This window comes from Impatiens glandulifera, chromosome 9 (genome assembly GCF_907164915.1).
Source record: "Impatiens glandulifera chromosome 9, dImpGla2.1, whole genome shotgun sequence".
NCBI lineage: Eukaryota > Viridiplantae > Streptophyta > Magnoliopsida > Ericales > Balsaminaceae > Impatiens > Impatiens glandulifera.
Window position 1 is genome coordinate 5130069 of NC_061870.1, and position 27970 is coordinate 5158038.

The window sequence follows — 27970 nt, forward strand, 5'->3', positions numbered from 1 at the left end:
ATGACTAACCCACCAAGAAGGTTCAATGAGTCAGTTCATTTAAAGATAGACGATCTTCGTGATATACTGATACAATTGCGGCAACAGCTTGAAGACATCACTGTAGAAATCGAAACTTATGCGACAATCGAACCCCTTAATCCGAAGATCATGCGACAAGAAAGAGAAAGGGTAAGCAAGACATTCATGGACGGTTGGAAAGCTGCAGAAAGGTCTATTCAAAACAAGAGCCATGCAAGCACGTCAAACTCGAGGACAAAATACTCATCAAAAGAACCCATTTCGCCTAAACAAAGTCAACAATCATCACAAGCAAGGAGTGCCACTACTGCTCCACCTTGTAGAAAATTTGACGGCTTGGGGATGTCATTGTCGAAGGCCTTAAGGAACTTGTTGCAGAAGAACTTGATTCAAACGTTAACATCAGAACTTGGGAGAGAAGTAATGGGAAAGTTCGCAAATGAGTGGTGCGGATATCACTAGACTAGAGGGCATTCCACTAATTGTTGTTTCCCTCTCAAACAAAAGATTCAGGATTTGATCGACGCTAAGATCATCCCAAAGCTCCGAAGAATGAAGGCAGACATCGTGTACAAGATCAAGGAGGAAGTTGAGAAACAACTCGACGCAGGATACCTTGAAGTGATAGATTACCAAGAATGGATCGCCAATGTAGTCCTAGTCGCAAAGAAAGATGGAAAGATCCGAGTGTGTGTAGACTATCGGGATCTCAACAAAGCAAGCCCTGAAGACAACTTTCCACTACCACACATCGACGTGCTAGTGGATCATGCAACATGTCATCAACTCCTATCATTCATGGACGGATTCTCAGGCTACAACCAAGTACTGATGGCTCCTGAAGACAAGGAGAAGACAACGTTCATCACAGAAGTCGGAACATTTTGTTATCGAGTCATGCCTTTCAGGCTGAAAAACGCAGGAGCAACGTATCAACGAGCTGCCACGATGATTCTTCACGATATGATCCACAAGGAGGTAGAAGTCTATGTCGACGATATTATTGTCAAATCAAAAGATCGAGAAGGGCACATCCAAAATCTTGACAAATTCTTACAACGCATCAGGAAGTTCCAACTTAGGCTCAACCCAAAGAAGTGTACATTTGGAGTGATAGCAGGAAAGATGTTAGGCTTCTTAATCACACAAAGAGGAATTGAGGTTGATCCGAGCAAGATAGAAGCGATCACGGCAATGCCACCTCCACGAAGCGAGAAAGAAGTGCGAGGCTTTCTAGGAAAGATCCAGTATATAAGTCGATTCATAAACAAGTTGACTATGACATGTGATCCTTTGTTTAAACTTTTAAGGAAAAATGAAAGATTCGTTTGGGATGATGCTTGTCAGAACGCATTCGAGAAGATAAAGGGATACCTCAAGAATCCTCCCATTCTGATGCCGCCAAGACCAGGCATACCGCTGATCCTATACTTAACAGTCACAGAAAACGCAATGGGTAGTCTACTAGCCCAGGAAAACGAGGAAAAGATGGAAGTCGCAGTCTACTACATAAGCAAGCGCATGACGGGCTACGAACTTAATTACTCGCCAGTAGAAAATGTGTGTTGGGCTCTAGCTTGGGTCACTAAGAGGCTAAGGCATTACATGCAAGCCCACACAGTCAAGTTAGTATCAAGACTCGATCCAATTCGTCATTTATTCCAGAAAACGCTTTTGTCTCCGAGGTTAGCTAAGTGGATGATGATGATATCAGAGTACGACATCGTATACACAATTCAGAAATCTATCAAGGGGAGCGTTGTAGCAAATTTTCTCGCAGACCAACCAATCGAAGTTGAAGACGAAGAGGAGTTAGCATTCCCAGACGACGAAGTGATGACTATTAACCCTACAACATGGAAGCTATTATTCGATGGAGCTTCAGGAAAACAAGGTTATGGCATCGGGATACTACTCATCGATCCTATGGGAACATACAACCCAATCTTAGTCAAGCTCGAATATCAAGTGACTAACAATGAGGCAGAGTATGAAGCGTGCATCTCTGGCATGAAGATTGCTCATGAAAAAGGAGCGAGACGTCTAGAAGTAGTAGGAGACTCAAACTTAGTCATTTCACAAGCTAATGGTGAATGGCAAGTCAAAGGAGACAACCTCAAACCCTACCATCAACACTTATCGACTCTAATAGAAAAGTTTGAACATGTAACATTCACACATGCTCCAAGAAGTCAAAATCGATTCGCAGACGCTTTGGCCACGTTAGCAGCCATGACGCAAATTCCAGAAGGAATCAAAATCAAGCCTTTGAAGATTCGTCAGAAACAGAAATGAGACTTCGAGAAGAGGACGATTGCCAACACCGAAGTGGCGCCCAAACCTTGGTTCGAACCTCTACAGAAGTACGTTGAGCATGGAGAGTATCCTTCACAATTCCAAAAGAAAGAGAGGAGATCTCTACGCCAATACGCAACCAACTATGTGCTACTCGCAGGAAAGCTATATCGACGCTCCTTTGACGGTCAGAACATGTTATGCATCGACCAACCTCAAGCATCACAGTCTTCACAGATCATGGAGGAAGTACATGCAGGAACATGTGTCCCACACATGAACGGATCAGCACTCGCTAAGAAGATCCTTCGCTTTGGCTATTACTGGCAGAACATGGAACAAGAATGTGTAGAATATGTTAAGAAGTGTCATCAATGTCAAGTTTACGCGAACTTGAAGCACACCCCAGCATCTCTACTTTACAACATGACTTCACTATGGCCATTCTCGACATGGGGAATAGATATCATCGGGAAAATTTATCCTCACGCTTCAAACGGACACGAATTCATCCTGGTAGCTATCGATTATTTCACAAAGTAGGTCGAAGCTCAATCATACAAGGTTCTCAAGTCGTCACATGTTGCCAAGTTCATACGAAACAACATCATTGTACGTTATGGAGTTCCTCATGCTTTGATCTCAGACAATGGTGGACACTTCCGGGGAGAAGTACTCAAAGTACTAGATGAATACATGATTAAACACCACAAATCCTCACCTTATCGTCCTCAAACGAACGACGCAATAGAGGCAACGAACAAGAACATCATCACTATCATCAAGAAGATGACTCAGACATACAAGGATTGGCACGAGAAGCTTCCATACGCCTTATGGGGATATAGAACAACCATTCGAACGTCAACGGGAAAACGCCATTTGCATTGGTCTACGGAATGGATGCAGTGAAACCTATCGAAATCGAAGTTCCTACTTTAAGAGTTTTACTCGAGACACAAGTAGTGGAGGAAGATTGGTGTAAGTCACGGTACAATCAACTAGCCCTTATGGAAGACAAGAGGTTAGACGCATTATGTCACACGCAAGCATACCAAAGAAGAATGACCAGAGCTTTCAACAAGAAGGTGAAATCTAGGAACATTCAAGAAGGCGATTTAGTTCTAAAGAAGAACTTACGGATACTAGACCCTAGAGGGAAATTCCAAACACCATGGGAAGGACCCTACCTCGTCAAGAAGGTCTTTTCAGGTGGCGCCACGAGATTGACCACCTTGGATGGAGAAGAACTCTCAGCACCCTTCAATGTCGATATGCTCAAAAGATACTTCGTCTAAAGCATGCGTGTTGAATCCCATACACCAAAGTTCATAACCTCATAAGTTGTGAACTACGTGAGACCTGATCTCTCTCGAGAGTACGTAGGCAACCCATCCAGGGTGCGGTCACCACTATCAATTATCGAAAGAAGTTGATAGACATTTCATTTCACATAACATGCATTCATTGCTCATTACATACATCAAAGTTCATAACTTCACAAGTTGTGAACTACGTTAGACCTGATCTCTCTCGAGAGTACGTATGCAACCTATCCAGGGTGCGGTCACCACTATCAATTATCGAAAGAAGTTGATAGACATTTCATTTCACATAACATACATTCATTGCTCATTACATACATCAAAGTTCATAACTTCACAAGTTGTGAACTACGTTAGACCTGATCTCTCTCGAGAGTACGTAGGCAACCCATCCAGGGTGCGGTCACCACTATCAATTATCGAAAGAAGTTGATAGACATTTCATTTCACATAACATACATTCATTGCTCATTACATACATCAAAGTTCATAACTTCACAAGTTGTGAACTACGTAAGACCTGATCTCTCTCGAGAGTACGTATGCAACCCATCCAGGGTGCGGTCACCACTATCAATTATCGATAGAAATTGATAGACATTTCACATTACATGCATTCATTACATACATCAAAGTTCATAACTTCACAAGTTGTGAACTACGTTAGACCTGATCTCTCTCGAGAGTACGTAGGCAACCCATCCAGGGTGCGGTCACCACTGTCAATTATCGAAAGAAGTTGATAGACATTTCATTTCACAACACATCGCATACATTCATTGCATATACATTAAAAAGGGAGTTAATCACACTCTAAGTTGACTCCTAAACCAAAAACTCTTAGTCAATACTAGGGGCGTTTTTATTAAAATAAAAATGACTACAAGATCCTCACAGAGTCCCACTTGAGAAAATATAACGCCCAAAGCTAAAGTATTTTTCTCTTCGACTTATGATCTCAAAAGATTTTCAAAACATTCACACATACACAAACATTTTTCACAAGCATGTGCATGGAACTACGTTGGACCTGAATTCCCCTAGCTATGGGATACGTAGATAGCTTGTATGAGCCCGGTCCTAAACATTTTCAAAAATCAAACCCTGTATCGACACTAGGGGCATTTTATGAAAATGAAATGATTGAAAGATCCCCAAAGAGTTAAAGCCAACGAGAAATTGGGATCACAAATCTATCCAAAACAATCAAACCTCTTGTGTCGAAACTAGGGGCATTTGTGGAAGATAAAAAAAGATAGACCCCTGATTTTTTTCTAATGCTAAGCGAACTGATGAGCGAGTGCAAGAAATAAGTAGGGATGCGGGAAAATACGTTTCTCCCCAATGGAAGTCTCTTGACGAACTAATGTAACTTGTGGAATCCGAGTAAAGCGCTTCGCAAATGGATCTACCTCGAGCCTAGACGAAAGCTTAAACTACTGATGTTTAAGAGAGAGCTCATAAAAAGATGAATGCCCAAACTCGGAACCATGTCATCAATAAAGGCGATGTCTCGTCTCAATTGGAGGTCAAGTGCCAAAGATCTAAGACCTCAAGAAAAGTAAAATCAATTAAACAAAGACTGTGTTGGTTGAGATATGAAATACAATACTGTTGTTCATTTAGATTCTATCTAATTGCTAAGCAAGAACAAAGTGTTTGAATCTATCAGATACACCCCGGTCATAAAGAAAAGAGGCCGAATAAAATAGAAAAATACTCGTAGAGGTTGAGATATTGAAATCACCATTTGTTGTTCATCTAGACTCTTGTCTAAATTGCCAATGCAAGAACAAGAATGTACCGATTCTATTATATATACCCTGAGTATAAAAGAGCCCAAGGCCATAGAATCTTAAGCACACTGACCTCCGAATTTGAGAAGCGAGGCTCAACCTCATGACGCGTGGTTGAAAGATTAAGCATTCGAGCGAACAAATCCTTCGAAAAACTCAGGGCAAAACGTCTTGGCGAAAGACAAGTCCCCAAAAGTGACAGCATGAATCTCGAAGAACATCGATTACATGTGGTTTCCTCTCGACACACTCTAAGGAAGAAAGTATGGAACCGATTCTTGAAAGTATTTCAAAACCGTTGAAGAAGACGTTAGTGTTTTGAAAATTAAGGAAGTCTAACTTCGAACTTAAATCACTAAACAAAATTGTGATTAAAAAGTGTTTCGCTAAACTGACCAGCGACACTTAAATCTATATAATCACTAAGCAGAATTGTGATTAAATAGTATTTCGCTAAACTGACCAGCGATACTCAAATCCTAATAATCACTAAGCAGAATTGTGATTAAAAAAGTGTTTCGCTAAACTGACCAGCGGCACTTAAATCTATATAATCACTAAGCAGAATTGTTATTAAATAGTATTTCGCTAAACTGACCAGCGATACTCAAATCCTTATAATCACTAAGCAGAATTGTGATTAAAAAAGTGTTTCGCTAAACTGACCAGCGGCACTTAAATCTATATAATCACTAAGCAGAATTGTGATTAAAAAAGTGTTTCGCTAAACTGACCAGCGGCACTTAAATTTATATAATCACTAAGCAGAATTGTGATTAAATAGTATTTCGCTAAACTGACCAGCGATACTTAAATCTATATAATCACTAAGCAGAATTGTGATTAAATAGTATTTCGCTAAACTGACAAGCGATACTTAAATCTATATAATCACTAAGCAGAATTGTGATTAAATAGTATTTCGCTAAATTGATACTCAAATCCATACAATCACTAAGCAGAATTGTGATTAAAACGTGTTTCGCTAAACTGACCAGCGGCACTTAAATCTATATAATCACTAAGCAGAATTGTGATTAAATAGTATTTCGCTAAACTGACCAGCGATACTCAAATCCATATAATCACTAAGCAGAATTGTGATTAAAAAGTGTTTCGCTAAACTGACCAGCGATACTCAAATCCATATAATCACTAAGCAGAATTGTGATTAAAAAGTGTTTCGCTAAACTGACCAGCGGCACTTAAATCTATATAATCACTAAGCAGAATTGTGATTAAATAGTATTCGCTAAACTGACCAGCGGCACTTAAATCTATATAATCACTAAGCAATTTTGTGATTAAATAGTATTCGCTAAACTGACCAGCAATACTTAAATCTATATAATCACTAAGTAGAATTGTGATTAAATAGTATTTCGCTAAACTGACCAGCGATACTCAAATCCTTATAATCACTAAGCAGAATTGTGATTAAAAAAGTGTTTCGCTAAACTGACCAGCGACACTTAAATCTATATAATCACTAAGCAGAATTGTGATTAAATAGTATTTCGCTAAACTGACCAGCGATACTTAAATCTATATAATCACTAAGCAGAATTGTGATTAAATAGTATTTCGCTAAACTGACCAGCGATACTCAAATCCATATAATCACTAAGCAGAATTGTGATTAAAAAGTATTTCGCTAAATTGACCAGCGATACTTAGATTCATAATAATCACTAAGTAGAATTGTGATTAAAAAGTATTTCGCTAAACTGACCAGCGATACTTAAATAATCACTAATCAGAATTGTGATTAAAAAGTATTTCGCTAAACTGACCAGCGACACTCAAATCTATATAATCACTAAGTAGAATTGTGATTAAATAGTATTTCGCTAAAAAAAAATACAATCAGCAAACTAAGTCAAGATGTGTACTCATGTACAATCCAAAGACTAGGCGAGGTGTGTAGAAATATGGTCGAAACTACCAGGCTCGATCTACATGATCGATAAACCAGGAGCGATGCATATTCTAAACAAAGGTGAATCGTCAACGAGTGGATGATAAACCGACTTTGAAGAATGAAGGGTAAATTACACGGGTCTCCCGAGAGACTCGTCAGGTTTGTTCTCTTTTCATTCAAGGAAGCCAAAAATAAACTATAAATTGGGTGTTTTCAAAACGCAGTGCCTATTTTCAAGTTTGGACATGCATTTTTCTAATCCGAGTGTTTTCTACAAATTTTGTCCAAGAGGGGCATTCTGTAGACACTCATTTTTCACACCTAATTTTATAGTTTATGCTTTACATAAATCTGAGTCTATAAAATTTTCTCGAATTCATTCATGGACTCATTGCACGATTTATATTAAAGACGATTATTTTTAGAACAATTGAGTTTTTGAAAATAATTGATTTTGGATTCTTAATAAAGTTAAGGTAGTAATTTGTCTATGTTACAACACTTAGAGAAGTTATTATACTTAGAATATTCAAGGTTTTATTTAATTAATTACCTTGGTATTTATAAAAAAAAATAAAAAAAAAAATAAAAAAAATAAAAAATAAAAAAATATTTTACAAAATATATATTAGCGTTTTTATAAAATTTCGTTAGTTATATTTTGTTTGTTAGATTAGTTAGATTAAACTTTGAAATTTGATTTCTTGAATAAGTTAGTTTGCATTTTATTTATTTAATTAGAATTGTTCCTTATAAATAGGAATAATTAAAAATAAAATTGTTTATTTTTGTTTTTAACAAAATCTTTTTTGTAGGATGAAGGGTGTGTAAAGGGATAACGTGCAAAAATAAAAAGATAACGGTGTCTACACAATAATGAGAAGCATCCTAGGTCAAAGAAGGAAAAAAGAGATTGCTAAAATAAAGGAAGAAGTTTTCAAAGGAAGAATAATTCAGCCGCGTTGAAGAGAAGCATGAAGGCTTGGTCATTTTTAATTAAAAATTAAAATGACCAAGTATTACATCATTTATTAAATAAAGCTTAAATCCCATTGGATGAAAACTTGACATTTATTGACATGTCAAGTGGAGATTGCTCCATTATTTTAAACATTTGTAAATGTTTAAAATAGTTTTTTTTCCAACGGTCAAGTGTGTTAAATGGGCCTTTGGGCCCTAGGGTTTCATAGCTTTGCCTATAAATACCTCTCTTAACACCCTAGTAAAGGACTTCAACTTTCGACCTTCAATCTTCATCTTCTTCTCTCTCTTTACACTCTCTTTACACATTAGGCTGCCGAATTAGACCCTACTTTTCTAAAAAATCTAAGCAAGAGCACCAACTAGATTTGTTGAGTCACAAGTCTCTTGATTAGGGTTTTCATTTTTTTGCAAGGATATAAAGAGTAACCCTTTGTAAGCTCTTTTTCCTTTCTTTTGTTTATTTAAATTTGAATTTGAATTTTACTTTCATTTGATTTTTATTTTCTTTGTACTTTATATTATGCATGATTTCCTTTAAATTTATTGTTTTGATAGGCGTGTAGGTTTTATTTATGTACCTTAATCATGTAAATAAGTAGAATAGAAATAACATGTAAATAAATAAATAAAAAAAGCAGAAAAAGTTTTCAAAAACACTACCAAAATAAAAAAAAATGTAAAATTTGCCTTATTTTGTATAGTTGATTTTTTTATTCTTTTAAGTAACTAGATCTAAGGTTTTTTTTTTATTTATATAAATGTTTAATTGTATTATTATAATTTTTCTGCAAAGTTTCATGTTAATTGGGATCCATTTGGATCACCAAATAATTTTTTTTAGCTAGGATTAGGTGGAAAAACCAAAAAAACAGCAAGTTATTCTACAAGGAGACGCATGTTCTTCAGCCTTCCAGCACTTCTCCCAGGGTCTCGGCGCTTTCCAGACGACGCTTGCTCTGCTCCAGCTGCTGCTGAATCAGACTCCTGACGCTTCCCAGGCGACGCTTGCTGCAGTCTTCAACTTTTTTATTTTTTTATTTGTTTATTTGTTTATTTTTATTATTTCTGCATTTTAGATTTAGGTTTATTTTTTGTTTGACATTTTTTTTATTAGTTAAGAGTTTGTGGCTTGTTTGATCCTAGGTTAGAAAAAAAAAATTAAAATTAAATCCTAACTAAAATTGAACTTAGCCCAAACTTAGACTTAGAATTTTCTTAGACATAGGACTTTTTTATTTTATTTTATTTATTATTATTTTATTATTTTATTATTATTTTTATTATTTTTATTTAAATAAAAAAACCCCAAAATAGTAAAATTTTAGACCTTTAAATAATTCACTAAAGTTTCTTAAAAATTAATCTAGACTTAGGCCAATTAATTTTTGATTAATAACTTGCCTAGTTTTGATTTTTAGGATAACTTTATGTGTGAATTATTTGCTCTCGTTTTCTTTTATCTTTGCTTATTTGTTTATCTCATGCAAACTCATTAAATGCTTAAAATGGAAAATCCTAATATGTAAAGCGTAAGAATGTTTAAAGAAAGGCCAAAATTAATTAGTAGAGACCTTAGGGGCGTTGTGGGACATAGCGTCTAAGAAACCCTTTCCCACACGTAACCAAACGCCGAACTCACATCTCTTAAATTCCTAATTTTTGAAATTAGGTGGCGACTCTCTAGTCGTGAGGTTAATTAATACTGAAAAAAGTTAAAATAGGCCTATGACATACTTCCCATTAAAAAACTCTCAATCTCTCCCAGATTCGACGGGAAGGTAAGATATGGAGTTGTCTATAAAGCCTCGTTTTTAAAACTTAAATTTTTTTCAACATTAAAATTAATTCCCCTCACGTTTTCAAAAAATAAATTTTTTAAAGAGTGCCCAGAATTTTCAAACTAGTTGATCAAAAGTCTTTTTTTTCTTTTTTTTTTTAAAAAAAAAAATCGATCACAATCATCATCTTGTTCAGCTTCCTCTGTTGGCTCAGCATCAACTAGAGGAGTCTCATCAACCTCAACTTGGGCATTTTCCACATCATTGAGCTGTGATTGTGGTGTACGAATCCTACCATTGTCAAGCAATTCATTCTCTGTAGACTTCGGCTTTTCTTTTTTCTCAAAGTCTTCAATGGTCTGATCTTCAAAGAATACCACATCTCTGCTTCTAATGAGTTTCTTGTTAACCGGATCCCAACATCGGTACCCAAATTCTTCGTGGCCATACCTAATAAAGATACACTGTCTCGTCTTGCTATCAAGCTTAGCTCTCTCATCTCGAGAAACATGAACAAACACTTTACAACCAGAAACTCTCAAGTGATCATAAGAGACGTCTTTACCTCTCCAAACTCTTTCTGGAACGTCGCCATCTAAAGGAGTTGAGGGTGAAAGGTTTATCAGATCAACCGCTGTCTTCATTGCCTCTCCCCAAAAGGATTTTGGTAACTTAGCATGAGACAACATACACAAAATTCTCTCATTGATAGATCTGTTCATCCTCTCTACGACTCCATTCTGTTGAGGTGTGTTTGGCATAGTCTTCAAAAGCTTGATCCCATGACTTTTACAGTATTCCACAAATGGTCCTCTATATTCGCCACCATTGTCCGAACGAACACATTTCAACTTCTTCCCAGTTTCTCTCTCCACTTCAGCATGAAACAACTTGAAGTAATCCAATGCTTGATCCTTAGTCTACAAGCAATATGCCCACACCTTCCTTGAGAAATCATCGATAAAAGTGATGTAATAATGAGCACCACCTAAAGTCAAGGAATCCATAAAACATATGTCTGTGTGATCCATATCTAGGATATTGGGCTTCCTAGATAGAGAGAAACTTTTGAAGGAAACTCTATTTTGCTTACCAACTAAGCAATCTGTGCATGTCTTCAAATCTGTGGACTTTAAGCCCTGAAGATCGATTGTCTTGGAGAGAACTTGCATGCCATTCTGACTTAAGTGACCAAGTCTCTTATGCCAAAGTTGTGCTAAACAATCATTAATTGCATTTGCTTCTCCCCCGTAAGACTTAGTCTCTGTCACATAAAGAGAACCGACCTTCTTTCCTTTAACTATCATTGTCGTAAACAATATCGATGTCGTTACCACCCACATCTGCAATCTTACTACTTCCATCTTGCTTATTCTCCTTTTGTTCCCGCTTCAAAGATCTGCACTGATACTTCTTGTGTCCTGTCTTGCCACAATGATAACATGTAATCTCTTTTCTCAAGCTGGATGTTCCCCGTGACCTGTCTGAACTGCCACTGCGATTCTTTGGAGTTTTATTTTTACTTCCACTCCTTTTCTCAGTCACGAACACCTTACTTGGAGTCGAGAAGCCCTGTTCTTTTCTTCTAGCCTCTTCATTCAGCACGCTCTCTTTCATCATTTTCAAAGTGAGCTTACCTTGTGGAACAGAATTGGTAATTGAAACCACAAGTGTTTCCCAACTATCAGGCAGAGAATTAATCAAGCACATAGCATGAAGCTCATCATCAAATTTCATTCCTATCGCAGCCAACTCATTTAGAATCCCCTGAAAAGCATTTAGATGCTCAGACATAGAAGACCCATCTTGATATTTCAACGAGCAAAGCTTCCTAAATAAAAATGCTCTATTTTGAGTGTTGTTCTTCTCATACAGTTCACTCAAAATAGTCCACACCATATAAGCATTAACTTCAGTAGCCACATGCTGATACACACTGTTGTCAACCCATTGCCTGATTTTACCAACTGCCTTTCTGTTCAGCTTCTTCCAATCTCCATCTGCCATAGTCTCTGGTTTGCCTTTATCACCCAAAATAGTATCTTCATAATCATAATTACACAATAAGTCCTCCATCCGTGACTTCCAGATTGTGTAATTGGTAGCTGTGAGTTTGATCATCGTTCCATTACTGCTCAACGATTCTTCCATTTGAATTATACAAGAATCACCACCAAACGAACTCAGCTCTGATACCACTTGTTGGAGAAATCAAATAATAGCACCTGTTTAGCAATTCAGAAATAAATAAGCTACAACAAAGCCTAACAATTATTTTTCCCATTTGTGTAATCAAATAGGCAGCCAAAACAATTGAGCATCAAACAATCAAACAATCAAACAAACAGAGAGCAGTACACCAAGATTTTACGTGGAAAACCCAAATTAGGTAAAAACCACAGGACACTTCGGCCACTTAAATCATCCACTATATCAAATGGGTATACAATGTAGTTCAATACAAGCCTAGAGGTAATCTAACAAAAGTTATCAATTGACCTCATCCTAACTTGTCATTCACATACATTATCATCATTACTAAAGATGGCTAACCAAATGGAGAAGAGATAAAGGAAATCAGAAGAAGAACATGCTGCTTTAATGGAGGAATTGTTGCTTCAATGGAGGAAGAACTGCTGGAAGAGGGAGAGAGAAAAATAACTCACTAAAAAACTGCTGTATTTTTTTTCTTAATTAAATATGCCTTAATGGGCTTTATTAATTTGTTAGGCCCAGATGCCAAATGAGCTGACCCAACACCTAATAACTCTTCTGGTAACATGTAAACATAAATACTCGCCTTGATTAATTCGTTTAACATAGCTTAAGCTCAATGGAATACATAAGGAGCCCAAGTGGACACATTTGCATGTGTCTCCTTCAATGGTGCTAATATTCCATCCCGGCATTTTATGATTGGGCACCTCAGTTCCTTTATCTCCGCCTTAATAGTTAAATTTTCCTTCCTAGAGGGGTAGTTTTGGGTTTTCATATTCTTTCTTAGTGATTCCTCCATATTCCACCAATTGTCGGCATTCACTTTTCCGGTTTTTCCCTACTAATCTTCTACAAATTTAGGAGAAGTTTGGACTGACTCAGTTTTCTGTTCCACCACTCTTCTGTGAATTCTAGATAGAGCTCTTCATCCTCATCTCCCCAAAAGTCAATAGTGGTTATTAACAATTCTTTCATATCGATTATATTAGAAATGCATGAGGAAGAAACGCTTTTGGAGTTGTTAGATGGATAGACATGCAAATGCAAAATTCACGTCCTCCCATGTCTATGCATGACTAGACATCTAACTTCGAAATACGCAATTGAAAAGACATGTAGAAATCTACTTCACAATCATAGGATATGATCATACAACTTATAAGTTGGGATTTTAATCCTTCAAATATTGATAATCCCAGTGTTGTATCTCTCCATCTTTTATGGCTTTCTAAATAAATAAAAAATATTCTTGAGTAAAAATATAAATTGGAGGTTTCGAATGTAATCCTTATTTGTCAATTTTTGACATGCGTTTTCCCAAACTTGAAATGTTTCATTTAAATTTTCTCTAAGTGAGGCATTTTGTAAACACTCATTTTTTACGTCCCAATTTATAATTTCAATTAATCCGGTGCCAATAAATTATTTCAGGAATTATTTTTATACATATTCATTACACGGAAATAATATAAATAATTTGTTTGTAAAGAACGTCTTATCAATCAGTTTCCCAATTAAATAAATTCTGGACAATTTAAGATAAACTTAAATATGATAGTTTTTGTGACATAAGTTTACCTTGGGTATTCTCTTTGTTCCCTCGGTGGTAATAAATTGGCGATGATGTGTCTTGTGATTCCGTGATTGTGTTTTGCACTACTTTAGGCCAAAGGTAGAGATTGTTGGGTTTTGGTTGGCCCAACATATGGCCCAATCTCGAGTAACCCACTTACTAGACTTGACCTAATAATATAAATAGATAATACTCTCTTGGTAGGAAGCAGAGGTCAAATTCCTTTGTGGTGTTTGGAGACTAAAGAAAGGGTTGCCACCTTTGGTGAGGTAGTGGTGCAACAGAATCAATAAAAAAGAGGAACTGAGGCAAACTTCAATCGCATTCACAACCAATATCCAGTATAAATGTTACATCATTGAATACAAGTTTGATTGGATGAAGTTTTGGAGTGATGCTCTTCACGTTAACCCTCTTGATTGTTCTTCACAAATTAAGATTATGGAAGAGCTTTTGGATTAGCGCTCTTCACGTTAATCCTCTTCATTGCTCTTCACAATCAAGATCATGACAAGGTTTTGGATCAACGCTCTTCAAGTTAATACTCTTAATTTCTCTTCACAAATCAAGATCAAGATCAAGGCAAAGTTTCATATAAGAGCTCTTCAAATTAACCCTCTTAATTTCTCTTCACAAATCAAGATCACAAAGAAGTTTTGGATTAATGCTCTTCACGTTAACCCTCTTGATTTCTCTTTACAAATGAAGATCACGACATACTCTTCACATTAACCCTGTTGATTGCTCTTCAAAAATCAAGATGATGACAATGTTTCGGATTAATGCTATTCATGTTACCATTCTTAATTTATCTTCATATATTAAGATCAAATTAACGCTCTTCATATTAATCCTCTTGAATTCTCGACACAAATCAAGATCATGACAAAGTTTTGAATTAACATTCTTCTTATTTACCCTCTTCATTGGTCTTCATGAATCAAGATCATGAAATGTTTTGGATTAACGTTGATTACGTTAACACTCTTGATTTCTCTTATAAAAACAAGATCACGATAAAGGTATGGATTTACTCACTTCACAATAACCCTTTTTTATTGTTCTTTATAAATCAAGATAATGATAAAGTTTTAGATTAATGCTCTTAAGGTTAACCCTCTTGATTATTCTTTACAAATCAAAACAAAGACAATGTTTTTTTTATTAACGTTCTTCACTTTAATAATATTGTCTACTCTTCATAAATCAAGTTTCCAGAAATTTGGTTTGATTGGTTTTAACTCTAGTTAGGGTTTGATAAAGCTTTTGACTATGGGTAGGGATTGGTTTAGCTTTTAGCTTCAATTAGGTTCTAGTTTAGATTTTTAACCCAATTAGGGTTAACTTTCGATATATGCTTAAACTTTTATGAGTTGGCGTTTGACCCGACTAGGGTTAGGTTTATACGTATGCTAAGATTTTGATCGAATTATTTATATGCTTATAAGAATAGTTTTACTCATCCATTGTTACACCAAACCCACTTCGACTACTTCTCTAAGCCTACATTGGATTCGGTATGTTGTCTCTTATTGAATCAACATGACTTTCGTTCAAATGATTCCTTGTGTGCAAGAAAATCCATTGATGCTCTTTCATTTCCATCCTATGTTAATTGTTTTCATTTTTACTAGACAACCTATGATCGTTCCTTTCCGTTCAACGTTTGTCCTCCATTATCGTTCATCCAATATGATCTCTATATCGAATATCGACATTGAGTCGAATATGCTTTCATTCAACGTTGTTGATGAGTTAATCTTTTTACATTTAGAAGATAACCAATCTTTTTTATTTCATCCTTTCTGATTATAGAAGGTTGTATCTGAATATTCTACGTCTGGTCTGGTCCGGTTGGTCATGCAAGTGATGTCAGCTTTTAGTACCAAGATATTATTTTCTCCCTACTAGGATTTACTTATATTTTGACCTGACTAAGGTTAACTTTGATAGGATGTTCGTTAGCTTTTGCCTTTAACTAGGGTTTGGATCTTCCTTACTAGGTTTTCTAGGAGAGTCGACTTACTATTTGTTTGATTCCAAATGGTTTTGAATCTAGAAAATAATCCCTCCTTTTTGTTTTTATCTCTTGTGTCCTATGAGAGATACATTTGAAGATTATATATTTGGCAATCTGATTGATCGTACAAACATGTTTTAGTTAGAATTTTTTTCATGCTACAATTTTTTTAGTTTTTGACCCGACCAGGATTAACTTTTGGTATAAGCTAAAAGTTTGTCAAGTACTATTTCGAATATTATTATTGTTCAAATGTGCGTCCTTCTCTTACTTTTTTTTTTCCTTTCTTTGATTATAACTAAACACATGATTAGGAATAAAATGTTACAAAATTAGGTTCAGGTTTAGGATTGAATTGCCATTTCTCCCATCAAAAAATAATTGGCTCAAAAGTAGTCTAATTTTGTTAGATTTTATTTTGGTTTCTCATCTCGGTTTAATGAAATTTGAGATTAAGTTAAGTCAAGGTGTGAGATTTGATACAAATAGATATTTTTAAATTGCAACTCTAGTTGTACTTCAATTTTGTTAATTATCTCGTTTTACTTGATTTAAGTGAGAGGTAAGTATTATGTTATTAAATAAGGATGTGAGATGTAAGTATTATGATATTAAACTAGGAAAATTTAAGTGGGATGCATACAGATATAAATAAAATAAATTTAATAAAAATAATTATAATAATATGTATTTAATAATTAAAATTCTTAATAAATCAAAATAATGTATTAAACACTAAAGATTAATATCCACAGTATGATGCCTGTCGGTTGCCAACCGACGCTATTTGCTTCCGTAGCTAAAATATGGCCACGAGAATAAATACCGTAGTTATTGGTTGGCTACAGTCATAAATTACTGTGGCTAAAGAAGTAGCTACAGATTTAATTATTGTCGCTAAAGGATAATTACATTAATTAAAAATAATTACAAATTTATTTTATATTTTACTAAATTTAACCTGAATAACAAAATTTCAAATATCTCAAAAAATTTTTTATTATTATTAAAACTAAATCATTCATATTACTAAATTAAACATACATAATATTTTTATAAAATACATTGTTTCTCAATTTTATAAAGTAAAAATAAAATACATCAAATATAAATTTGAACTGATACTCCATTTATTTCTAAAAAATCTCAATCCATAGTCATTAAAATAGTTGGCTTCCCAAACACTTGCCAAAAACCTACCAAATATCAAGCAATGAATGAGAAGATACCATCATCACCCTATCATCGAAGAATACTATAATTTACTAAATATAATAATAATCATGTTCAATCATCAAAATGACAATTAAGTCAAATTCAATTCAATCTAATTTTGTGTTCACACAGATTATATACCAAGACTAGATAGGGCTTCTGTTCACAAATATTATATACCAAGACTGGATAGGACTTTTAGACATACAAGCTGGGAAAAGATCACCTTGGTCACTATTTTCTACAGTAAATAATAATCTGAAAAATAATAAAAGACTCACCTCAAAATACCCTGACCAGATAGGGCATTCGTGTGGCTTTCCTTAGCCAAAACAAAACAACATCATACTCATTTTCTGTTTACAGCAAAAATGCTACCATTTTCATCAAAAATGCTATCATTTTCATCAAAAATACTATCATTTTCAGCAATTAACGTGAATGTAGTCTAAAGATGCTAAATACCTGAATTCAATGTGCACTAATCTTTGTACCAAAAGAACCAACAAGATAATCAATATCCGGTACTTTACGTCCTTAAAATCAACAGAAATTTGAATTACTCTAAATCATAACTTTAGGAACTGCATTACAACGAAAAAATATTAATAGACAAGCAAAAACAATTACTTGAAGTTAAAGGGAAATTCCAAGTATATGCAGAAACTACAGAAAGATCAAGTAATATTACCTGCCTAATTAACTTTATGAACTTTTCCCGAACAATTCTCATATCACTAATATTACATAAAATTTAATATGGAACTGGAATCCCACTCTAATTCTTCAAAAGTGTAACAAAGAGCAAGCAATATGCCAAATCTCATCTTGCATTCTTCATAAATACTATTCTCCGCCTCCTCCACAACCATATGAAGTAAAAAAATAGTGATTTGACATATTCTAACATGGGATTTGCAGTGATTGTTTAGCTCATTCTCATTAAGTAATTCTAGATGTGATTAAGCATATACAAAAATCTGTTAATATGACTGAAATCCAAGCCAGCTGAATGATATATTTCCTAAATATCAGTCTCAGTGCATATCTTATCATCATACATCATATTTAATTGAAATTTCAAAAATCAATACACAACAAGTATCTTATATTTTGGCTTCGAAAAAATTTAATCAATTTTTCATACTTCACCTACCAATCAACGCTAGTCAACCAACCAACCCACAATTAGTGAAAATCGAAATCTCCACAACAAAATTACTAATATGGTGTTGGAACTATACCCTACAAGTTAGCTGCAATGTCAATTAGCTAAAATAATGTAAGAATTGTGCTCAAAATTATATAATATTTGCATTATTCATAAAATTGTATAAATACAATAATCATTACCTTTTGGAGGATTATATATAGTCCGGATCAACTTAGAATATATTTGATGTAGTTATTTTTTCCTGAAATAATCCAATTTCGAAATGTCATATCGGATATACTAAAATTGGACCAAAGAAATAAAAGTCATTACAAAAATCTCTTTTTTATTTCATCCTTTCTGATTATAGAAGGTTGTATCTGAATATTCTACGTCTCGTCTGGTCTGGTTGGTCATGCAAGTGATGTCAGCTTTTAGTACCAAGATATTATTTTCTCCCTACTAGGATTTATTTATATTTTGACCTGACTAAGGTTAACTTTGATAGGATGTTCGTTATCTTTTGACTCTAACTAGGGTTTGGATCTTCCTTACTAGGTTTCCAAGGAGAGTCGACTTACTATTTGTTTGATTCCAAATGGTTTTGAATCTAGAAAATAATCCCTCCTTTTTGTTTTTATCTCTTGTGTCCTATGAGAGATACATTTGAAGATTATATATTTGGCAATCTGATTGATCGTACAAACATGTTTTAGTTAGAATTTTTTTCATGCTACAATTTTTTTAGTTTTTGACCCGACCAGGATTAACTTTTGGTATAAGCTAAAAGTTTATCAAGTACTATTTCGAATATTATTATTGTTCAAATGTGCGTCCATCTCTTAATTTTTTTTCCCTTTCTTTGATTATAACTAAACACATGATTAGGAATAAAATGTTACAAAATTAGGTTCAGGTTTAGGATTGAATTGCCATTTAGACGCATGCATAGGTCCTCAAAATCAATAATAGAATTCAAATAAAATATAAAAAAATTTTATATTTTTTCAAAAATTGCTAGAGGTTCGTAATAAAGATCGTCATTCAAACGTGCACGAAAAACAAAATGTTCAGACCGTTTTCTATTTGTAACCAAATACCAAATCAAACCAAATCGTTTAATTATGTGTTTTCACACTCAATTTTTCTTTCTTGATTTCTCCCATCAAAAAATATAATTGGCTCAAAAGTAGTCTAATTTTGTTAAACTTTATTTTGGTTTCTCATCTCGTTTTAATGAAATTTGAGATTAAGTTAAGTCAAGGTGTGACATTTGATACAAATAGACATTTTTAAATTGCAACTCTAGTTGTACTTCAATTTTGTTAATTATCTCGTTTTACTTGATTTAAGTGAGAGGTAAGTATTATGATATTAAATAAGGATGTGAGATGTAAGTATTATGATATTAAACTAGAAAAATTTAAGTGGGATGCATACAGATATAAATAAAATAAATTTAATAAAAATAATTATAATAATATGTATTTAATAATTAAAATTCTTAATAAATCAAAAATAATGTATTAAAAGACACTGGTTTAAAAAGTGCAATAACGACTGGAAATACTGTCGTGATTGCTAAATATACTGTCGCTAAAGATTAATAACCACAGTATGATGCTTGTCGCCAACCGACGCTATTGCTTCCGTAGCTAAAATATGGCCACAGGAATAAATACCGTAGCTATTGGTTGGCTACAGTCATAAATTACTGTGGCTAAAGAAGTAGCTACACATTTAATTATTGTCGCTAAAGGATAATCACATTAATTAAAAATAATTACAAATTTATTTTATATTTTACTAAATTTAACCTGAATAACAAAATTTCAAATATCTCAAAAAAAATTTATTATTATTAAAACTAAATCATTCCTATTACTAAATCAAACATACATAATATTTTTATAAAATACATTGTTTCTCAATTTTATAAAGTAAAAATAAAATACATCAAATATAAATTTGAACTGATACTCCATTTATTTCTAAAAAATCTCAATCCATAGTCATTAAATTAGTTGGCTTCCCAAACAATTGCCAAAAACCTACCAAATATCAAGCAATGAATGAGAAGATACCATCATCACCCTATCATCGAAGAATACTATAATTTACTAAATATAATAATAATCATGTTCAATCATCAAAATGACAATTAAGTCAAATTTAATTCAATCTAATTTTGTGTTCATACAGATTATATACCAAGACTAGATAGGGCTTCTGTTCACACAGATTATATACCAAGACTGGATAGGACTTTTAGACATACAAGCTGGGAAAAGATCACCTTGGTCACTATTTTCTACAGTAAATAATAATCTGAAAAATAATAAAAGACTCACCTCAAAATACCCTGAGCAGATAGGGCATTCGTGTGGCTTTCCTTAGCCAAAACCAAACAACATCATACTCATTTTCTGTTTACAGCAAAAATGCTACCATTTTCATCAAAAATGCTATCATTTTCAGCAAAAATACTATCATTTTCAGCAATTAACGTGAATGTAGTCTAAAGATGCTAAATACTTGAATTCAATGTGCACTAATCTTTGTACCAAAAGAACCAACAAGATAATCAATATCCGGTACTTTACGTCCTTAAAATCAACAGAAATTTGAATTACTCTAAATCATAACTTTAGGAACTGCATTACAACGAAAAAATATTAATAGACAAGCAAAAACAATTACTTGAAGTTAAAGGGAAATTCCAAGTATATGCAGAAACTACAGAAAGATCAAGTAATATTACCTGCCTAATTAACTTTATGAACTTTTCCCGAACAATTCTCATATCACTAATATTACATAAAATTTAATATGGAACTGGAATCCCACTCTAATTCTTCAAAAGTGTAACAAAGAGCAAGCAATATGCCAAATCTCATCTTGCATTCTTCATATAGACTATTCTCCGCCTCCTCCACAACCATATGAAGTAAAAAAATAGTGATTTGACATATTCTAACATGGGATTTGCAGTGATTGTTTAGCTCATTCTCATTAAGTAATTCTAGATGTGATTAAGCATATACAAAAATCTGTTAATATGACTGAAATCCAAGCCAGTTCAATGATATATTTCCTAAATATCAGTCTCAGTGCATATCTTATCATCATACATCATATTTAATGGAAATTTCAAAAATCAATACACAACAAGTATCTTATATTTTGGCTTCGAAAAAATTTAATCAATTTTTCATACTTCACCTACCAATCAACGCTAGTCAACCAACCAACCCACAATTAGTGAAAATCGAAATCTCAACAACAAAATTACTAATATGGTGTTGGAACTATACCCTACAAGTTAGCTGCAATGTCAATTAGCTAAAATAATGTAAGAATTGTGCTCAAAATGATATAATATTTGCATTATTCATAAAATATTATAAATACAATAATCATTACCTTTGGGAGGATTATATATAGTCCGGATCAACTTAGAATTTATTTGATGTAGTTATTTTTTCCTGAAATAATCCAATTTCGAAATGTCATATCGGATATACTAAAATTGGACCAAAGAAATAAAAGTCATTACAAAAATATCTTTTTTATTTCATCCTTTCTGATTATAGAAGGTTGTATCTGAATATTCTACGTCTGGTCTGGTCCGGTTGGTCATGCAAGTGATGTCAGCTTTTAGTACCAAGATAATATTTTCTCCCTACTAGGATTTACTTATATTTTGACCTGACTAAGGTTAACTTTGATAGGATGTTCGTTAGCTTTTGACTCTAACTAGGGTTTGGATCTTCCTTACTAGGTTTTCAAGGAGAGTCGACTTACTATTTGTTTGATTCCAAATGGTTTTGAATCTAGAAAATAATCCCTCCTTTTTGTTTTTATCTCTTGTGTCCTATGAGAGATACATTTGAAGATTATATATTTGGCAATCTGATTGATCGTACAAACATGTTTTAGTTAGAATTTTTTTCATGCTACAATTTTTTTAGTTTTTGACCCGACTAGGATTAACTTTTGGTATAAGCTAAAAGTTTGTCAAGTACTATTTCGAATATTATTATTGTTCAAATGTGCGTCCTTCTCTTACTTTTTTTTTCCTTTCTTTGATTATAACTAAACACATGATTAGGAATAAAATGTTACAAAATTAGGTTCAGGTTTAGGATTGAATAGCCATTTAGACGCATGCATAGGTCCTCAAAATCAATAATAGAATTCAAATAAAATATAAAAATATTTATATTTTTTCAAAAATTGCTAGAGGTTCGTAATAAAGATCGTCATTCAAACGTGCACGAAAAACAAAATGTTCAGACCGTTTTCTATTTGTAACCAAATACCAAATCAAACCAAATCGTTTAATTATGTGTTTTGACACTCAATTTTTCTTTCTTGATTTCTCCCATCAAAAAATAATTGGCTCAAAAGTAGTCTAATTTTGTTAAATTTTATTTTAGTTTCTCATCTCGTTTTAATGAAATTTAAGATTAAGTTAAGTCAAGGTGTGAGATTTGATACAAATAGACATTTTTAAATTGCAACTCTAGTTGTACTTCAATTTTGTTAATTATCTCGTTTTACTTGATTTAAGTGAGAGGTAAGTATTATGATATTAAATAAGGATGTGAGATGTAAGTATTATGATATTAAACTAGGAAAATTTAAGTGGGATGCATACAGATATAAATAAAATAAATTTAATAAAAATAATTATAATAATATGTATTTAATAATTAAAATTCTTAATAAATAAAAAATAATGTATTAAAAGACACTGGTAAAAAAAGTGCAATAACGACGGAAATACTGTCGTTATTGCTAAAAATATTGTCGTTAAAGATTAATAACCACAGTATGATGCCTGTCGCCAACAGACGCTATTGCTTCCGTAGCTAAAATATGGCCACAGGAATAAATACCGTAGCTATTGGTTGGCTACAATCATAAATTACTGTGGCTAAAGAAGTAGCTACAAATTTAATTATTGTCGCTAAAGGATATTTACATTAATTAAAAATAATTACAAATTTATTTTATATTTTACTAAATTTAACCTGAATAACAAAATTTCAAATATCTTAAAAAAAATTTATTATTATTAAAACTAAATTATTCATATTACTAAATCAAACATACATAATATTTTTATAAAATACATTGTTTCTCAATTTTATAAAGTAAAAATAAAATACATCAAATATAAATTTGAACTGATACTCCATTTATTTCTAAAAAATCTCAATCCATAGTCATTAAATTAGTTGGCTTCCCAAACCCCAACCCAAAACCTACCAAATATCAAGCAATGAATGAGAAGATACCATCATCACCCTATCATCGAAGAATACTATAATTTACTAAATATAATAATAATCATGTTCAATCATCAAAATGACAATTAAGTCAAATTTAATTCAATCTAATTTTGTGTTCACACAGATTATATACCAAGACTAGATAGGGCTTCTGTTCACACAGATTATATACCAAGACTGGATAGGACTTTTAGACATACAAGCTGGGAAAAGATCACCTTGGTCACTATTTTCTACAGTAAATATACTATCATTTTCAGCAATTAACATGAATGTAGTCTAAAGATGCTAAATACTTGAATTCAATGTGCACTAACCTTTGTACCAAAAGAACCAACAAGATAATCAATATCCAGTACTTTACGTCCTTAAAATCAATAGAAATTTGAATTACTATAAGTCATAACTTTAGGAACTGCATTACAACGAAAAAATATTAATAGACAAGCAAAAACAATTACTTGAAGTTAAAGGGAAATTCCAAGTATATGCAGTAACTACAGAAAGATCAAGTAATATTACCTGCCTAATTAACTTTACGAACTTTTCCCGAACAATTCTCATATCACTAATATTACATAAAATTTAATATGGAAATGGAATCCCACTCTAATTCTTCAAAAGTGTAACAAAGAGCAAACAATATGCCAAAGCTCATCTTGCATTCTTCATAAAGACTATTCTCCGCCTCCTCCACAACCATATGAAGTAAAAAAATAGTGAATTCACATATTCTAACTTGGGATTTGCAGTGATTGTTTAGCTCATTCTCATTAAGTAATTCTAGATGTGATTAAGCATATACGAAAAATTGTTAATATGACTGAAATCCAAGTCAGCTCAATGATATATTTCCTAAATATCAGTCTCAGTGCATATCTTATCATCATACATCATATTTAATGGAAATTTCAAAAATCAATACACAACAAGTATCTTATATTTTGGCTTCGAAAAAATTTAATCAATTTTTCATACTTCACCTACCTATCAACGCTAGTCAACCAACCAACCCACAATTAGTGAAAATCGAAATCTCAACAACAAAATTACTAATATAGTGTTGGAACTATACCCTACAAGTTAGCTGCAATGTCAATTAGCTAAAATAATGTAAGAATTGTGCTCAAAATGATATAATATCTGCATTATTCATAAAATAGTATAAATACAATAATCATTACCTTTTGGAGGATTATATATAGTCCGGATCAACTTAGAATTTATTTGATGTAGTTATTTTTTCCTGAAATAATCCCATTTTGAAATGTCATATCGGATATACTAAAATTGGACCAAAGAAATAAAAGTCATTACAAAAATCTGATTTTTGTTTTTTAACAGTTTGGAGGTAATCAACAATTAACCATATTGGATCGACTCCATTCCTTGTCTTCATTGACTATCGTTATTCTCCCAGCAAAGTTATGATAAAATTATTATAATTGATAGTCTCCATAACTTTTAATTTATAATTACTCAACTTTTATTTCTGGACACCGAAGAAAACTGTAACCATCATCTCAAACCTCTGATCCATAAACAGTTTCCTCCAATGAGAATTGAGAATTGAAAACTTGTATACAGAGTCTCATATTTTTTACTACCTAAATAATAACAAACATAATGAGTAAACATACAAATACTAAAAGTTAACCCATATGAAGCACATTGTTGGAATTTTGTCAAACAAAAAATATATTTGTTTAAGATTCTGGATCAACAAGAGTAAATTTTACTAACTTAAACAATCGCAATAAAAATTAAAAAACTATAGTAGTGTAGTTAATGTGATCTAATATGTCCAAATGGACTAGGTAAATCAGAAGTATGTATAAACATATAACATCGAAGATAAGAAATAAATATTTTCAATTATAAGACAGGTAATGGTATAAACAAGTTATAAGAAAGTTATAAGGAGTATGTGTATGATGATGTATACCTGATCGGAGAGGCCTAGTTTAATGGTGACATAGGGATCTGTTACTGTTGATTAATATTAATTATGAAAGTGAATATATTTCTTAAGATAAGAGAACACTCACAAGTGCCTTAGTCTTCTTCCTAGACTAAGCCATGTCCGATTGAAGCGAGCTTGAGGCTTCAACCTCCATTTTAACATTCATGGATGCATCAGTCGCTTAGGCTTCCGAGATAGAGCTTCATTGGCTTCAACAATCAGCCTCTACGATCTCATTTTAGGATCCATCATAAACAACAACAACTAAATGTCAAAAAGATGACTATTAGTTCTATCTATCTTTCGTTTTATATACATAAATAAATAATACTCGTTTATGATGATGAAGTTGTTGTTGTTCTAATATGATGTTTTTATTTATTTATTTTGTTTAAACTAACAAGCAATTGATGATAAAAATAAGCATATTCAATACAACACCCAAAGATGAAGATGAAAGAAAATGAAATCTAGATCTGTCTCTCATTTGATATCTATCTCATTGTCTAAAATGGCATGTCTGGTCAAGACAATCTCATTGACAAGATTCTTGTAAGTGAAGTGCCGAACAACAAGACAATTTCCTTGACAAGATTCTTGTAAGTAAAGGTCCTAACAGAGGCTCTTAAGAAATGAGTGTTTGAAGGAATTAGGGAGAAAACGTACTTGATAAATAGTAAAGACTAAAAATGGATAATGGAATCTACAACACTACATAATTTGAGATTAAACAATAAAATACTATAGCACAACAAGGATTCAATTGAATGCATACATTTGTAATTACATCATTAAATTAGATAACAAAAAGATTAAATTGAGCATTACTACCTAGGAGATATACAATCTTAAATGAGTTTTTTAGATGCCCTAGCCAAGATCTTCTTTGTCAAGAACGAATCTAACCTAAATGATTAAGTGAGTGGAGCTTGATGAAATATTTGATGCCGCAATTTGAGAGATTATCAAGTGTATGCAATGAGTGTCAATCCTACATCTATCGTAAAGTAAGGATAGTCTTAAGATAGAGAGAAAAGAATGAAGGTAATTACGCAGTGTGTGATTGTGCATGTGTGAGTGATCAACAAAGCAAACGAATAGTGGAAATTAGTAGAGATTTTCAGCAAAGCAACGATGAACAATAGCTGCACCTTGTCGTCTAGATCACTTCTTCAATTCATATACAAGGCCTTCGGAGTGAGCTTCAGGTAGTGTAGTTTAGGTTAGGACTTAGGGAAGGGGTTTACAGCATAATGGTTTTTTATATTCATTTATTAAATAATATTTGGAATTAAAATAAAAACTTATACGTGTACTTTTTTTTATTGGTGGAGGCTTAATAGCCGGGGAATTTGAGCAAATGACCTTAAAAATAGGCTTAAATGCGTTTGGTGAGGGTGGATAATTTAAATAGCTCTTATGACCCCCATTTTTTATGACAAAAATGCGCCTATTGTGTCACGCATCCTCTAGTTGCGTGACGCACCCGAGTGTATTGTGAAAAGTCCACAATGCCCTTGCTATATAATTAGAAAATTTTCAGATCTTCCCATTTCTTTTCTTCCTTGTTCTCTCTCTTCATTTCCTTTTCTCCCCTTCTCCTCCTTCTCTCTAAAAAGGCGACAATCCCCGACGAAGACGTCAGAATCCCAACTAAACAACCATGTTCGCTGCTACTGGTATGTTTTCTCCTTCTTTTATTTCTTTCTTTGAACACATTATTTGTTAGGGTTTAGGGATTATGGATTGATTAGGTAAATACCACCGTTGCGGCAGAATTTGGGTGCGTCACGCAGGTGCGTCACGCAGGTGCGTCACGCATGTGCCTCTTAAATCGTTCAGTAGAAGAAAAATACTAGTAGTACTGTTTCATTAGTCTATTTCATCATAATACTCCCATTTAGAAAAGAAAAAGGGAATATACTTTTGTTTGTTTGTTTTAACTTTGCAAGGGGATATTACTTTTTGAACCTCCTTAAACTGGGAAAACCCTTATTGCTAAGGCACTTGCAACTGAAACAGGCACAAGTTTTATCAACATAACTGCCTCAACTTTATTATCAGAGGTAACTAACTGTTGAGTTTAATTTTTATTTTGTTTCTATGGATTTCCCTTAATAGGAAGAAAACAACTACTGAACACGTGTGTTTACAAATGATGTTTGCAGTGGTTTGGTGAAAGTGTCAAGATATTAAAAATTCTCTTAGCTAAAACAGTCCATGGCGGAAGCAGGAAGACAACATGGCTAAAATTCTCTTGGCTTGTGTTTACGAATGATGAGGCATCCAACATGAACGAGCTTCGAAAATGGAATGAAAAGTACGGTCAAGGCGGAAGCAGGAAGACATCATCTTTTGGCTTTGCTAATCAATCTGAATTGCTAGCTTCTTCCTGATAGACAGCAAAATATA

The 27970-nt window shown here is 33.3% G+C and overlaps 1 protein-coding gene across 1 annotated transcript; it reads left to right on the plus strand.

The window, feature by feature from the left end:
- Positions 1–27954, plus strand: LOC124915760 (katanin p60 ATPase-containing subunit A1-like). Its single transcript, XM_047456525.1, has 4 exons — positions 1–441; positions 529–708; positions 27562–27624; positions 27727–27954. Exons 1-4 carry the CDS (start codon positions 1–3, stop codon positions 27952–27954), a joined length of 912 nt encoding a protein of 303 aa, XP_047312481.1.
- The last annotated feature ends 16 nt before the right edge of the window (positions 27955–27970 follow it).